This window comes from Orcinus orca, chromosome X, assembly GCF_937001465.1.
Source record: "Orcinus orca chromosome X, mOrcOrc1.1, whole genome shotgun sequence".
NCBI classification, from domain to species: domain Eukaryota; kingdom Metazoa; phylum Chordata; class Mammalia; order Artiodactyla; family Delphinidae; genus Orcinus; species Orcinus orca.
The window spans coordinates 58,980,652-58,997,326 of NC_064580.1; the positions used below are offsets into that span (position 1 = coordinate 58,980,652).

Here is a 16,675-nt window from a genome sequence, read left to right on the forward strand (position 1 = left end):
ATGCAAGGATGGTTCAATATCCACAAATCAATGTGATACACCACTTAATAAACTGAAGACTAAAAAATCATATGATCATCTCAAGAGATGCAGAAAGAGCTTTTGACAAAATGCAACATCCATTATGATAAAAAAATTCTTAACAAAATTGATATACAGGGAACATGCCTCAACGTAATAAAGGTCAAATATGATGAGCCCACAGCTAACATCATAGTCAATGGTGCAAAGCTGAAAGCATTTCCTCTACGACCAGAAACAAAACAAGGATACCCACTCTTACCAGTTTTAATGAACATAGTATTGGCATTGCAGGCCACAGCAATCAGACAAGGAAAAAAGAAAACAAATCCTAATTGGAAAGGAAGAAGTAAAAGTGTCAATGTTTGCAGATGACATGATATCACATATACAAAATCCTAAAGATGCTACCAAAAAAACTATTAGAACTCATTGAAGAATTCAGTAAAGTTGCAGGATACAAAATTAATATACAGAAATCTGTGGCATTTGTACACACTGACAACAAACTATCAGAAAGAGAAATTAATAAAATAATCCCATTTATAATCTCATAAAAAAATAAAATACCTAGGAATAATCTAAGGAGGTAAAATGCCTGTACTCAGAAAACTATAAGATGCTAATGAAAGAAACTGAAGATGATACAAACAAATGTAAAGATACTCCATGCTTGTGGATTAGAAGAATTAATATTGTTAAAATGACCGTACTACCCAAGGTAATCTACAGATTCTATGTAATCACTATAAAACTAGCAATGGCATTTTTCACAGAACTAGAACACGTAATTCTAATATCTGTATGTAAATGCATAAACCCTGAGTAGCCAAAACAATCTTGAGAAGGATGAACAAAGCTGAAGTTAACATGCTCCCTGATTTCAAACTATACTACAAAGATACAGTAATCAAAACATTATTGTTCTGGCACAAAAACAGACACATAAATCAATGCAACAGAACAGAGAGACCAATAATGAACCCACACTTATGTAGTCCATTAATCTATGACAAAGGATGCAAGACTATACAATGGGGAAAGGACAGTCTCTTCAATAAATGATGTTGGGAAACTAGACAGCTACATGCAAAAGAATCAAACTGGACTACTTTCTCACATCATATACAAAAATAAACTCAAAATGAATTAAAGACTTAAGTGTAGGATTTGAAAGCATAAAACTCCTAGAAGAAAACATAGGCAGTTCTCTCTGTGACATCAGGCTTAGCAATATTTTATTGGATCTGTCTTCTCAGGCAAGGGCAACAACAGCAAAAATAAACAAATGGGATTTCTTCAACCTAAAAAGCTTTTGCACAGCGAAGGAAACTATAAACAAAATGAAAAGGCCACCTACTGAATGGGAGACAATATTTGTAAATGATATATCTGATACAGGGTTAATATCCAAAATATACAGAGAACTCATAAAACTCAAAGTTAAAAAAAAACTATTTAAAGAATAGACAGAGGGCCTGAATTTTTTGAAAGAAGACAAACAAATGGCCAACAGGAACATTAAAAGATGCTTAGCATCGCTGATCATTGGGGAAATGCAAATCAAAACCACAATGAGATGTCACCTCACATCTGACTGAATGGCTATCATCAAAAAGACCACAAATAACAAATATTGGTGAGGATGTAGAGGAAAGGAAACCCTAGTACACTCTTGGTGGGAATTTAAATTGGTGCAGCGACTGTGGGAAACAGTATGGAGATTCCTCAAAAATTTAAACATAAAGCTTCCATATGATCCAGCAATTCCACTCCTGGGTATTTGTCGGAAGAAAACAAACACACTAATTAGAAAAGATATATGCACCCCTATGTTGAGCATTACTTACAATAGCCAAGATATGGAAGCAATCTAAGTGCACACGAGTAGATAAATGGATTAAAAAACATGTGGTATATAAAAACCATGGAATATTACTCAGCCATACAAGGGAATGAAATCTTGCCATTTGCGTCAACATGGATGGACCTCGAGAGTATTATGATAAGTGAAACAAGTCAGACAAAGACAAATACCATATGATTTCACTTATATGTTAAATCCAAAAAACAAAACAAATGAACCAACATAATGAAACAGAAATAGAATCATAGGTACAGAGAACAAACAGGTGGCTGCCAGAGGGAAAGGGGGGGCAGGATGTGAAAAATAGGTGAGAAAGGTTAAGAGGTATAAATTTCCAGTTACAAAATAAATGAATCACAGGTATGAAACGTACAGTATGGAGAATATAATCAATAATTATGTACTATCTTTATATGGTGACAGATCATAACTAGACTTATCATGGTGATCCTTTTATAATACATAGAAATCCCGAATCACTATGTTGTTCATCAGGAACTAACATTGTGTTACAGGTCAATTATACTTGATAAACAAACAAATAAACAAAGTAACTCATAGAAAACAGAGATTGGATTTGTGCTTACCAGAGGTGGAAGCTGGGGGAATAGGGAATTGGACGAAGGCATCTAAAGGTACTAATTTCCCATCGTAAGATAAGTAAATACTAGGGATTTTATGTATAACATGATTAATATAATTAACACTTCTGTATGTTATATATGAAAATTGTAAAGAGAGTAAATCCTAAGAGTACTCATTACAAGAAAAAAAATTTTTCTTTAATTTTGTACCTGTATAAGACAATGGGTGTTCACTAAACTTATTGTGATAATACTTTCATATTGTATGTAAGTCAGATCATTATGCTGTACACCTTAAACTTATACAGTGCTGTATGTCAGTTATATCTCAGTATAACTGGAAGGGAAAAAATATTTGATATGAAGAATGAATGAAGGAATAAGTAAATGAATAAATAGGTAAAACTAGTTATTGTGATTCAAAATGTAGCTCTCTTGCCTCTTACAACTACCTGAAAGGGAAGGGATGAGAATCTTATAAAATAGTATTTGGGATTGTGCTCTGTAAAGTAAGCAGTACAACCCAAATGGAAGTTGATAAGCTGAACTACTAGAGTACACTTGTAAGTACCACAGTCAGAAAGAGAGCTAATTCTTCCAACTCCAAATTGGGCTAATGATACTTCACAGTGCTGCTGAGAAAGTAAATGGCCCATGGCAGCAAATGTCTAGCTCAGAGCCTGGTGAACAGCAAACATTGAATAAATAGTGGCTTTTATGGTGTTATCATTATTATAGTCTCACTTATTTGTATTATTTACCTTTCTAAAACACAAACTAGTAAAAGGAACTGAGAGAAATGATAAGAAGAAACCATCTCCAATTCAGTTTATGGAAATTAAAGTAACTACTTCCACCTCCCCTTTGCTGTAAATGGTCAAGCAAGTTCCTCTTTCCATTCCATAAAGAGTCCCATATTTAAATTGCTTAGGCTGACACTTACTGCAGTTTTGCAAGTAGCCACTCAATTAAAAGGGCAGGGGGAAAGAATAACTAAAAGAAGGGCTTGCTCTCATCTGCTAAGAACCTATGAACGTGGTATCTGCTGCCTCTGGCCTCAGCTTTGCAGTAGGACCTGCCTAAGAAAGGAACTTTGAAGTCCAAAGTTTGGAAAGTAATGTGTGTAGAAAAAGAAAAGAAAGAGACTACAGGACAGTGTTACTTAAAAGCACTTGCCAGTCAGATACATAAGCTAAGTTCTGACAGAAATGGGACAAATTCTGTGCTACAGCACAATTTATTGGAACCACGTTGAAAGGTTCTTTGGCAATTGGCAGACTGGAAACTAAGGAGAGTTTTGGATTCATGGATGAATAACTGGCCCGCATAGAAACATGGATGAGGGTTGTGGAGACCCAATATGGTATGCTCTGTTAGAGGTGCATCCCATGTCTAATCCACATTCAAAGCAGAGTGGCAAAACTTGTGGTTAATGACAAAAAAGAAAAGCAGTTTTTCAACAGTCTGCCACCAAATCTCAATCATCACTAATTTCCTATGAATAAGCCACATAAGAGAGATCTTCCATGGAAAGCACCAGCAACGGAGAAAAAGTCTCCAAATTTCTGCCTATCGAAATTGGGTCTTCATGCACCACAACTTTCAATGCTAACAAGTAAATCTTTTTTTCACTTTATAAACAATTTGTAAATAAGGGAAATCCTTAAAAATATGCCCTAAGACCCTGTCTGAGAAACAGTTAAAGGGACACACTTAACTACTTTTAGAATATGAAGAGTCAGTCTATCAGCTTTTATCTTAAGAAACCTTCAGGTGTGTGTACATGTGTGCGTGTGTGTGTATGTGTGTGTGTGTGTGTGTGTGTGTGTGCATGTGTTCCCAAAGCCCCTACCAAGATAGGCAAAAGTGAGATAACAGAATAATTTTTTTAGCTGGGTGGTCATACATAAAAAATAATATATAATGTATAACATAATATAACATATATATATAAGATCAGGTTCCTCCAGGTTAGTGAACTATCTTCTCAGTGTGTTAAACTCATCTTGCCATTTTGGAGAGTAGGGGAAAGTTTGGAGGGCAGAAGAAGATGCATTAACTGTTTAAAGATATTTGAGCATTACATACAATGTGGGGTATAGATTATTCCAACTTTAGGCAACAGAATACTCCTTGAAAAAAGGAATTTTGGAAAATGTTTTGTATTTTAAAGTCTTAACTATTTAAAGGAATCCTATAGTAGAGCCTTCTTAAAAGCAAGTAATACTCTCCTCCAATTTAACCATTTTTTTTGCAAATTTTCTTTGTACAATGTGATAGACTCTTGTAATAATGATCTAAAAGAGTACAGGCACTTTCAGAAGGCCTAGAATCATTAACACAGATTTTTCACTCAACTGAGTAGTATCTGGCCCAATGCAAACTTAGGCCACAAAGAACATATGAAGTCATGGCTTCACACAACAGTGGTGGACTTGATTCTTTGACACAAAGTCAACATATACTCTTTTCTGAGATGCAGTCACAGATGTATTTCAAAAAAATGTGGCCCATAAAAGAACTGACCTGCTGCTTAGCACCTGGCTTCTGCTCCATAGGTGTCATGGTGAGCGTTTTGGTCTCTTTCTCATATTGGCAGTAGTATTTCACCCAGGATATTCCCAAAGCCCCTACAAAGATAGGCAACAGTGAGCTGATAGAATAAGTATTTTGTCTTCATGGTCAGTCCACCCCTAAGACAGAAGCTGTGTACAGATTATTCTTCATGGTCATGATCCAGATCTAGTGCTACTTTTCCCCTGAGCTCCAGCCGTGCAGTACCACTTGCCCACTACACAGATGGATAACCTAATCATCATCAACTGCTTTCCACATCTGCTCTGGCTTGCTCCAAACCACTCTCCTTGCCATGTTCCCTGTGAATGCTCCCATTATATATCCTATTGTATGATCTGGAAACATCTGTAATCTTCTGCTCCTCCTTCCCTGTAACCTGCCCTTCAATCCCCTACATGTCTCTCCTTTCACCCCTTTCAGAACTGAATTCATTCAGGACCCTATTTCTGACTTTTTAAAAAATGTTTTATGAGCTATTTCAAACAAAACAAAAATTCACTATTTCTCCAATTAATTCTTTCAGTGGCCTTCTCTTTGGTTTCCCCTATCTGTGATCACTCCTTTCTAGCCCATTCTCTACTCTTTTGTTAGAGAAATATTTTTTTAATTATAGGTTTATTTATATCATTCTTTTTACTATAAACCACCCATGGCTTTCCCACTCTCTCCAAACTCCTTAGGTTGGCTCACAAAGCCTTTTATAATGTGATCGTATTTACCTTTCCAACTTTGTCTTTTGCCACCCTCACCTCTATGCTCTTGTCTCATGGAATTATATTCAGTTACCAAAAAAATAGGTGGCAATATAATATATAGACCAAGTTCAAGACATATTTAAGAGTGAATAAGGCACTATCACTAATTATATCAGGACAACAAGTATAAACCAGGACTGTCCTTGTAAAACCAAGACCCTACAAACAAACTATAACCTCACACACCTCTGTGCCTTTATTCATGCAGTGGTATACACCTGGAATTTTCTTTGCCATTTTCTTTACATGTCAAACTCCCAGTCATAATTCATGTTTCAGTTCATATATCACTTCCTCAGTGAAGCCCTTAGATATATGCCCCAAATGCAGTGCTCAACACATTTCATTATAGTTCTCGATATACTTGTGTCTTAATCAGACTGTGAACTTCTTGAGGGCAAAAACCAAGCTTGATCCATTTTTTGTACCCCCAATGCATTGCATATTGTTTGGCAAAAAGGATTCTTAGTAAGCGTACATTCAACTGAGTAGGAATGTCATATCCATTTAACAAATTAGAAAACTGGGGCATAGAAGGATCACATAGTTAGTTGATATTAGAGCCAAGATTACATACTCATTACTCTGTGCCTCTCTTATAATATAACAGTGGTTCTCAAGTAGGGGCAATTTTGCCTCCCAGGGGACATTTGGCAATGTCTAGAGACATTTTTGGTTATCACACCTGGGAAGTGCTATTAGAATAAAGTGGGGAGAGGCTATAGATGCTTCTAAACACCTTATAATGCATAGGATAACTGCTCGAAACAAAGAATTAGCCAGCCTGAAATGTCAATACCACTGAGACTGAGAGATCCTGCAATGGAGAGTTGAAGAGATGAACCTGACAAATAGAAGAACACATCTTTGAAAACCATCAAAGTGAGTTGCTCTAAGGGATGAAAAGCATGATAATATCACTGCTGAAATACCATGTTTTGTGGATTTCAGTGGGTTTTGCCACTGGTAACCTCTGGGTAGTCTCATTTGCCTACTCACCAGGTAGAATAATTCTGGTCAGGGAATGAAATCACAGGCTTTGGGGACATTGGGTCATAGTTCAAAAGGAAAATCAAATAGCACATACAGGTTTACATAATGTTATTTAGGAGGTAGAAAAGCTTGAACCCTCTGCGATATTCAGTGACCAGATAAGTTAACCCATTTTCCTTGGTTAGCAATGAACAACTGTGTTGCTCACTGAAATCGCAATGGTTGTGTAGTGCTTTAAGGGCAAGTTTATCATCCTAAGGCAGTGGAAGGTATAGGGTATAGCTGTAGGAGCATAGGTTTTGGCATTTCCCAAACCTGAATTTACACTTAGCCCTGATACATGATAGTTGGGTGACTTTCAACTAGTGATCTCTCTAAGCCTCGGTGGCTTCATGTGTAAAATGGGTATGATAAGGTGGTTTCAAAGATTTCATGAGGTAGTATATTTAAAGCACTTAACACCATGCCTGGAATATAGTAGGTATAATAAGTATTATTTTATGTCTCCTTTCTCCTACCTCCCTTTTAGCCCCAAAGAGTCATTGAAAGGATTAAGCAATTAACAATCCCCATTTTGAATCTCAGAGAAAACCTTAGGTCTTATCATCCCACAGCCTTTGTAAGACAAATCCTTAACCTCCTCCTCCAATTTCTCCTTCCTTTTTGTTTTCTCTGTTCCCACACTACTCTCCAAATAGGTATAGCTGGCAGGGGTCTATGAACTATATGGGTGCCTGGAGTTTGGAGAAGCCAAGTGGCAGCTGGTGTCAGCCTACTGAAACCCAGTAGCTATCCCTGTATTCCCACATACATTTCTCTTGTGTATAGAGATAGCCTTCGATGGTTGGCTGTCCTGGAAGTTTGCATGTCTGTGGAGCTTCTTTCATCCTTTTCTTAAGTTCTTCCATCTCTTCTCGGGTACTGGAGAAATGATTTCTTGTCTGTAAGACATTATCATCATAATCATTATCATCATCACCATCATGATGAATAAGCATTCACTGGTCAGAGACCCAGTGCAGAGTTTTCTTGGCTTTCACCATGTGCTACAACATAGCAAAAAAACAAATGTTGAATGGCATAGTAATTAGAAAACAGTTTAGTGGAGTTTAACAGTACTAAAGTCTAAATGGGAGAGGGAAACATAAATACCAATGTACCCATAAAACCACATCTGGGAGACATTTTCTAATGAAAATGACAAAAGTCTCCAATAAATAAAGGCTCTAAGAATTCTGAGCATCAGACTGACCCCTGCCTTACGAAAAGGGAGGCTATAAAGAAGGTTCCCAAAGATAATATTATCACGGCAACTTCTACATTCTGCCTCAAGTAAAGCTACTGCCTACTTGACTCTGAATCAAATCCAGGCCATTAGAATAAAGGATATGACAGGGTGCTCTCTTTGAACATAGGTTAATGGAAAACCTATGTTTTCATGCCCATGAATAGCAAAAGCTAATGTTAAGAAGTAATATATTTAAAAGTACACAACTAAATATTCCTGGTTATAGGAATATTTTGTAAATCAGCAGAAGAGAGGGGCGCTCACATTCTGGTGAAAGACAGTACCCAGAAAGAAAAACAACAATTAACAATACCTGTAAATCAGCATTCTCCTAAACAACCAAGTAAAGTTTATTTCCACTTCAACTTACCGTTTCCATCTAAAAATACAACTATAAATTTTATGCAATGTAACAAGTCCAAAGTCACTAACTCAGTGATGCCTTCTTTTACTGTACCAGATAGTCAATTATTCCACTCTCTATGCTTTAACTTTTTTGGTCTTAACTGTATTTTAGCACTTTTCATAAGTAATTATGATATATCTCTGTTTATATCTCTCGGCTCCAAGAGACTATATATTCCTTGAAGGCAAAAACTAACATGCCTCATTATGGTATGTCCAGTGCATTTTACAATGTCTGGCACAGAGTATATGCTCATTACATACCTAAGTATTTGTTAAATGTGGGTTAAATAAGTAAATGAGAAAAATAATATATGTGACAAGGAAGGGAAGGGTGTGCCTATGCCCATCTATAAGAAACAGCATGGGATGGGCTTCCCTGGTGGCGCAGTGGTTGAGAGTCTGCCTGCCAATGCAGGGGACACGGGTTCGTGCCCCGGTCTGGGAAGATCGCACGTGCCGTGGAGCAGCTAGGCCCGTGAGCCATGGCCTCTGAGCCTGCGCGTCCGGAGCCTGTGCTCCGCAATGGGAGAGGCCACAACAGTGAGAGGCCCGCGTACCGCAAAAAAAAAAAAAGAAACAGCATGGGAAAGAAGGTGGAGACAACCTTTAAAAATAATTTATTCAACTCTAGTAATGTAATGAGAAAAGTAGTGAGAAAAGGAAAAGAGGGGAAAATGGGCATTTGTGGTAATAAAACCTACAAAGAGAGTGTCCTGACTAACTAGCAGGGAAGGAGCATAAGACCTGTGCTTTAAAAAGCGCATAGGTGGTTTCTGATCTGGGAGAGATATAACAAACTAGCAACATTTAATAAATATTGGATAGATAGACACGTCAGTGGGTAGAAGGGTGGGTTTGAACAATGGTCAGCCTCAAACACAGGGAAGAGCTGAAACTGGAAGAGTAAGAACAATCTAGTACACTAAAACATTTGTGATCCATACCAGTCTGTCCTGACAAATTATCTGGGATGTAATAACCTAGAACTCCAAGGTCAAGATATTAGAGCTGAAATCCAATTGGAATGCAGAGACAGGTGAAGAAACCCACATGTAAACTCACATTCTGTAAACTGAGCTGGAGTTGCTGTTTATATGGGAGGAAATCCTGTGTGAGCTCCACGGTCAAGCTGTTGGAAATGAAGAGGCTATGAAGAAAGGCCAAGACCTAGGGAAAAATGTGTAAAAATAACTTTATCACCAGCACCTTCTCATTAATCAAATAAAGGAAATAGATGCACAAAAAGAAACTCCACACAGTGGAGTATAGTGTTAAAAGCAGTAACACAAACACAAACAGGTCTATACATAGCTATTCTTTTATTAGGTTAAACATTAACACTGGACTCAGATCTACAAAATAAGAACTATTACCAAATTTATTCGTCAATACCCTTTTCAGATAGCATATAAAACCATTCATAATGTGGACAATATGGACATAATGTGGGAATAGACTGTGTCTTTATATCCTCAGGAATGGCACAGAATAGGTACTCAATAAATTAAAATGGCTAAATGGCATAATGAAGACTGTCATAATGCTAAAAGATCCAAGGATATTTTTTTTGAAAACCAATTTTCAAGTTAGAAATGTTTCAGGGAGGGGTTGGGACATTGCAGAAGAAGACGTAGAAATGATCAATAAAATATATTTTTAATGTTTAAAATGTTCAACCCCAATAAAAATCAAATATACACAAATAAAAACAAAAGAAAATACAATCTTCATCTATCAAATACAAACATTTTAAAAGCAATGCTCAATGCTGGTAATAGTAGAGTATAATAGGAAGTAGTAAAAACTGCTCTGTTCTTTTTAGAAAGTAAACAGGTGAGTACATATAAATATATGCACACATATATACATACAAACACATAAATATGTGTGTATATATGTACATAAACACAAACTATATATACATAAACATATAAAAACTATGTACACATTTATGTACTATACACGTATGTATATATACATATATAGTTATATATATGTACATATATATGTACACATACATATAAATGCATATGAGTGTGTGTAGCACACACACAGTTATATAGACATTCTTCCTGTTTCTCTCCAAGGTTTCCCATCTCAGGAAATGACACCACCACCCACTCAGTCAATCAAGCCAGAAAGTAAAGAATTCTGATTTCTTTCACTCACATCTCAATCTAATCAATCAGTAATTCCTGTCAGTTTTGCTTCTAAAATATATCTCTAATCCAATCATTCTTTTCTGTTTCTACTACCACCATCTGAACCCAAAGCAACATTTTTGCTTGCCTAGACCACTGCAGTAGCCTCCGAACTGGTTTCCTCAATCCCACTGTTGCCCACTTCCAAGTCCTTCTCCACACAACAAAATCAGCATGTCATATCCTATTTAATACCCGTCAGTGATTTTTCTACTATACTTAGACTAAAACCTAACCCCTTCACCATGCTTACAGATCCTATGCCTTCCTGTCAGATATTGTTTCCTGCCACTCTCACCAGTATCTAAAGGCATTAATCTTTTCATTCCTTGAGCACATCATTCTTTTCTAACTTACGGACTTTGCACATGTGTTTTTCTGTGCCTGGAATGTTCTTTCCCCATTATTCACATTGCTTCATCTTCTCTTTCTTTAGATCTCATCTTAAATGACACTTTCAGAGGTGCCCCTTGACCACTTGATCTAAAGTAGCTGTCTGTTCTTGTTCTTTGTTTTAGTCCTTATCACAACTTATAGTTATTTTATTTATGTGTATCCTTCTTTCCCTTCTGTCTACCCCATGAAAGTATAGTCTTCATAAAGACAGAAACTGAGTCTGTCTTTTTCACTATAGGATACCCAGTGTTTAGCACTGTGCCTGGCACATAACAGAAGCTCAATAAATGCTTATTGGATAAATTAATAAATACTTGTTTGCACATATACATATGCAGATATATACAACTGTGAGCACAGATACACATGTACACAGATATATACATATTCATGTGTAACATGTGTAAACACACATGCACATGTGTACACACCTCTACAAGTACACATGCACAATAGATAGAGAAAGGAATATAACAGATACACAGGGAATTTAGGAGGAAAAATGCCACAATATTAACAGTGATCATCTCTGTATGGGAGATTTGTTGTATTTGTTTTGTTCTACATATAAGTTTTTATAGCTTTTCTGCAATTGTTTTTTACATTGTTTTCTACATTATTTTATAATAAAAAAGAAAGTTGTTAAAATTCAACATAGTTGTCAAACCACAGCCCGTCATCTTTTATAATAAATTAAGGCTATTTAATTAGAAAAATTTTCAAAAGATGGAAGTAAAAATAGTAGAATGGGAAGTCACTGAATGCAAGGAACATGAGTTCCTAGAACAGTGTCTGGGATATGATGAGTACATTCAGAAACCTTATGAAAGTATGAGAGGAAGGAAGGGAGGAGAACAAGGTAAAATGAAAGGTGACAGAGAAATCAAGGAAGGGAAGGAAGGAGAGGAGGAAAAGAAAGATAAAGAAAAAATCATAGCTATAGACAGAAATGGGGGAGGAAGGAGTGTGGGGGAGGGAAAAGAAGAGTGAGAGAGAGAATATTAGTGAGAGAGCAAGAGTAACATAAGCCAGTGTGTCTACTTCTGTGACATTCATTACTAAGCACTGACTATCCTTCATATTCTTGGAGACTCCAATTTTATAATCAAAGTTCTCCACATTTACCTGAGATTTGGTAAATATTTTTAGACCATTCATCAACAGATAGAACTTACTGGCTCCACAATATTGAACTTCTTAGACTCCTGAACTTCCTGGATTTGATAAACATAATCAAGGGACGACTCAAAGAAATTGTGTCTCTCCTTGTCCACCTGGAGGTCTGCCTGTAGAAGAAGGGTAACAAATGTCACATAACAGCATAGTCATTCATGTAAGTCAGTTCTTACGGATTCAACAGAATGTTAGGGCTGGAGGAGAATTGTGCCACCAAGCAGTGATCTTATCCCTTTATTTTACAGATAGGGAACATAAAGCCAAGATAGAAAAAGTGACTGATGCAAGATTTCCAGTTTCTGGCCTAACAAGTAAGAAGCTTGGAAGTTATTGTGACCATCCTCATACAAGGAAAAGCTAAGCTGAGAATCAACAACTCTTCTTAGAACCAACAGAGCATTGAAGTCAGAGGAAAAACCACTGCCTCAAAAATTGGATAGAGAGTTGAATATGGAGAATCCAAGCTTGCCAGAGCAGAAGCCCAGAAGCAGAAGCCTGTTGCTGTAACCAGTATCAAACCTTATTTAAGAATATCTCTCTGAAGAAATCCAAAGACAATAGGGAAGACAAAAAACAAAGATACCAGAGGAAATTTTGGCCTCTGACAAGAACAGCTATAGCAAACTAAGCACAGCCTAAATCCTAGTCAGATAAGCATAAAACCTCATAATAATGGCCTTTTTACCTCAGTTCCTTTTACCCAGGGCATCATGTTCAGCTTTCAACAAAATATTACAAGGCATGCAAAAAGGAAAAACAAACCAACAAACACAGTCTGAAGAATCAGCATCAGAATCAGACTCAAAGAAGGCAGAGATGGTGGATGGTGAAATCATAGAACCAGGGATTACAGCTAAAGGCTGTTATGGAAAAGAGGACAATACACAAGAACAGATGGATAATATAAGCAGACATGAAAATTTGAAGAACTAATCAAAGGGAAATGATAGCAATCAAAAACACTAGCAAAAATAAAGAATGCCTTTAATGGGCTCACCAACAGACTGGGCAAGGCTAAGGAAAGAATCAGTGAACTGAATATATGCCAATAGAAATTTCAAAAACTGAAATGCAGACAAAATGGAATAAAGAAGATAGAGTAGATTATTCAAGAAATGTTGGACAATTATAAAAGGTGTAAGATATGCATACTAGGAATGCCAGAAGGAAATGAAGGAGAGAAACAGAAGAAATATTTAAAGTAATGATGACTGAAAACCTTCTAAAGTTAAACACAGTTACAAACAACAGATTGAGGAAGCTCAGAGAATAATAGCAGGATAAATACCAAAAAATCTACATGCAGGCATGTCATATTGAAAGTACAGAAAGTAAAAGGCACAGAGTAAATCTTGAAAGAAGCAAGAGAAAAAAACACCTTACTCAAAGAGGAGTAAGGATAAGACTTCTCTTTTTTCAAAAAAATGCAAAAAGAGGAGAGTAGAGTAAAATGTTTAAGGCATTGAAATTTTTAAAAATCACAAACTTAGAATTCTGTATCCAGTGACATTATCTTCCAAAAGTGAAGGAAAATTAAACAATTTCACAAAAAACACAAAAACTGAAGGATTTGGTTGCCAGTAGACTCTGAGTCCAAGAAGTGTTACAGTTCTTAAGAAAGAAAATGATATAGGTCAGAAATGTGTACCAACATAAAGAAGAGCACTAGAGAAGCAATGAATGAAGGTAAAATAAAATCTTATATTTTTCTTATTCTTAACTGATCTTACAAATAAGAGTTTGTCCAAAATAATAATTGCAACAATGTATTTGGTGATTAGAGATTATGAAAAAGTGAAATGAATGACAGCAATATTATCAGGGACTCAAGGGAGAAATTGGAAATACTCTGTTATAAAGTTCCTGTACTACCAATGAAGTAGAATAATGTTATTTGAAAGTAGACATGGCTTAACTGTAAATGCATATTGAAAACACTAGGATAACCTCGAAGAAAGTTTTTTTTTAAAAAAGTACAACTGATATGCTAAGAAAGGACAAAAAATGGAATCATATTACAATTTCCAATTGAAAAAAAGAGAATGCAGAACAAGAATGGAAGACAAAAAAAGGAACAAAGAACAGAGGCAATGAATAGAAAACAGTAACAAACATGGTAGATATCTATCCAACTATATCAATAATCACTTTAAATACACCAATTAAAGAGCTGAGACTGTGAGGACACATAAAAAATAAGAGTTAATTATATGTTATGGATAAGACATCACTTTAAATATAAAAGACAAAGATAGATTAAAAGTAAAGTTATGAAGAGACTTGAATCAAGATGGCACAGTAGGAGTATGTTCATCCCACCATAAACACATCAAAAATATATCTATAATTCTCACTGAAAACTAACTGGAGACTAGCATAAAAACTCCTGTACAACTAAGGCTATAAGAAAGACACACACAGAACTTGGTAGATAGGGAAAAGAAGCAATCAGGTCAGGACTCATGCCCCTGGGAGGGGACTCAGAGGAAAAGGGAGATTACACTGGTGGGGATTCTCTTTGGGGAGTGAGTGGTTCAAGCCACATATTGGGCCCCACAGCCCTGGGGCTCAACAAAGGGAAGACGAGCCCCCTTAGCTGGTCAGAGGACCAGTGGGACTATCAGAAAGGCTGCAGAAAGCCTGGATTCTGCTCCTGAGGAGCACATGAATGCTTGCTTGCTCCTAAAGCAAGGCAGAAAGGGCCGACTGAAACTGTGTGTCTCACTGACTAGTTTCCTGTGACTACCTAGGTGCACACACCAGCCTGAACCAAGAGAAGACTCCAGCATCATTTGCCTGAAGTCACAGCTCCACACTGGACCGAAGGCTGCCACTACCATATAATCCAGCAATTCTATTGCAGGGTATATACCTAACGAAAACAAAAACACTAATTCAAAAAGATACATCTGGGAGACCTTGAAGATGGCGGAAGAGTAAGACGCGGAGATCACCTTCCTCCCCACAGATACAGCAGAAATACATCTACACGTGGAACAACACCTACAGAACACCTACTGAAGGCTGGCAGAAGACCTCAGACCTCCCAAAAGGCAAGAAACTCCCCACGTGCCTGGGTAGGGCAACAGAAAAAAAGAAAAAACAGAGACAAAAGAATAGGGACGGCACCTGCACCAGTGGGAGGGAGCTGTGAAGGAGGAAAAGTTTCCACACACTAGGAAGCCCCTTCGCGGGCGGAGACTGCGGGAGGCGGAGGGGGAAGCTTCGAAGCCGTGGAGGAGTGCACAGCAACGGGTGCGGAGGGCAAAGCGGGGAGATTCCCGCACAGAGGATCGGTGCCGACCAGCACTCACCAGCCCGAGAGGCTTGTCTGCTCACCCGCCAGGGCGGGCGGGGCTGCGAGCTGAGGACGGAGCGCAGGGAGAGGACTGGGGTTGGCGGCTTGAACATAGCGTGAAGGGGTTAGTGCACCACAGCTAGCCGGGAGGGAGTCCGGGGAAAAGTCTGCACCTGCCGAAGAGGCAAGAGACTTTTTCTTCCCTCTTTGTTTCCTAGTGCGTGAGGAGAGGGGTTTAAGAACGCTGTTTAAAGGAACTCCAGAGACGGGCGCGAGCCGCGGCTAAAAGCGCGAACCCCAGAGACGGGCGGGAGCCGCAGCTGAAAGCGTGGACCTCAGAGGCGGGCGGGAGACGTTAAGGCTGCTGCTGCGGCCACCAAGGGGCCTGTGTGCGAGCACAGGTCACTCTCCACACCCCTCTTCCGCGGAGCCTGTGCAGCCCACCACTGCCAGGTTCCCGGGATCCAGGGACAACTTCCCCGGGAGAACGCACGGCGGGCCTCAGGCTGGTGCAAAGTCACGCCGGACTTTGCCGCCGCAGGCCCGCCCCGCACTCCGTGCCCCTCCCTCCCCGCCGGCCTGAGTGCCCCGAATCAGCGGCTCCTTTAACCCCGTCCTGTCTGAGCAAAAAACAGACGCCCTCCAGCGACCTACACGCAGAGGCAGGGCCAAATCCAAAGCTGAGCCCCTGGGAGCTGTGAGAACAAAGAAGAGAAAGGGAAATCTCTCCCAGCAGCCTCAGAAGCAGCGGATTAAAGCTCCACAATCAACTTGATATACCCTGCATCTGTGGAATACCTGAATAGACAACCAATCATCCCAAATTAAGGAAGTGGACTTTAGGAGCAAGATCTATGATTTTTTTCCCTTTCCCTCTTTTTGTGAATGTATATGTGTATACTTCTGTGTGAGATCTTGTCTGTATAGTCTTGCTTCCACCATTTGTCCTAGGGTTCTATCCGTCCATGGTTTTTTCTTAAAATTTTTTTTTTAATAATCAATTTTAACTTTAATAACGTTATTATACTTTACCTTCGTTCTTTCCTTCTTTCCTTCCTTCCTTCCCTCCTTTAGACAACGAATCATCCCAAATTGAGGAGGTGGTCTCTGA

At 38.2% G+C, this 16,675-nt stretch overlaps 1 protein-coding gene across 6 annotated transcripts in view; it reads right to left on the minus strand.

Moving 5' to 3' along the window:
* Positions 1-16,675, minus strand: part of OPHN1 (oligophrenin 1) — a 603,167-nt gene that overhangs the window by 250,739 nt on the left and 335,753 nt on the right. For all 6 annotated transcript variants that reach the window (XM_033439137.2, XM_033439136.2, XM_033439135.2 and 3 more), the window contains 4 exons: positions 12,266-12,376; positions 9,556-9,660; positions 7,609-7,738; positions 4,999-5,102 (listed from right to left, as the gene is read on the minus strand). In XM_033439137.2, the coding sequence (XP_033295028.1) occupies positions 4,999-5,102; positions 7,609-7,738; positions 9,556-9,660; positions 12,266-12,376 (450 nt within the window). The remainder of the gene's footprint in view (positions 1-4,998; positions 5,103-7,608; positions 7,739-9,555; positions 9,661-12,265; positions 12,377-16,675) is intronic.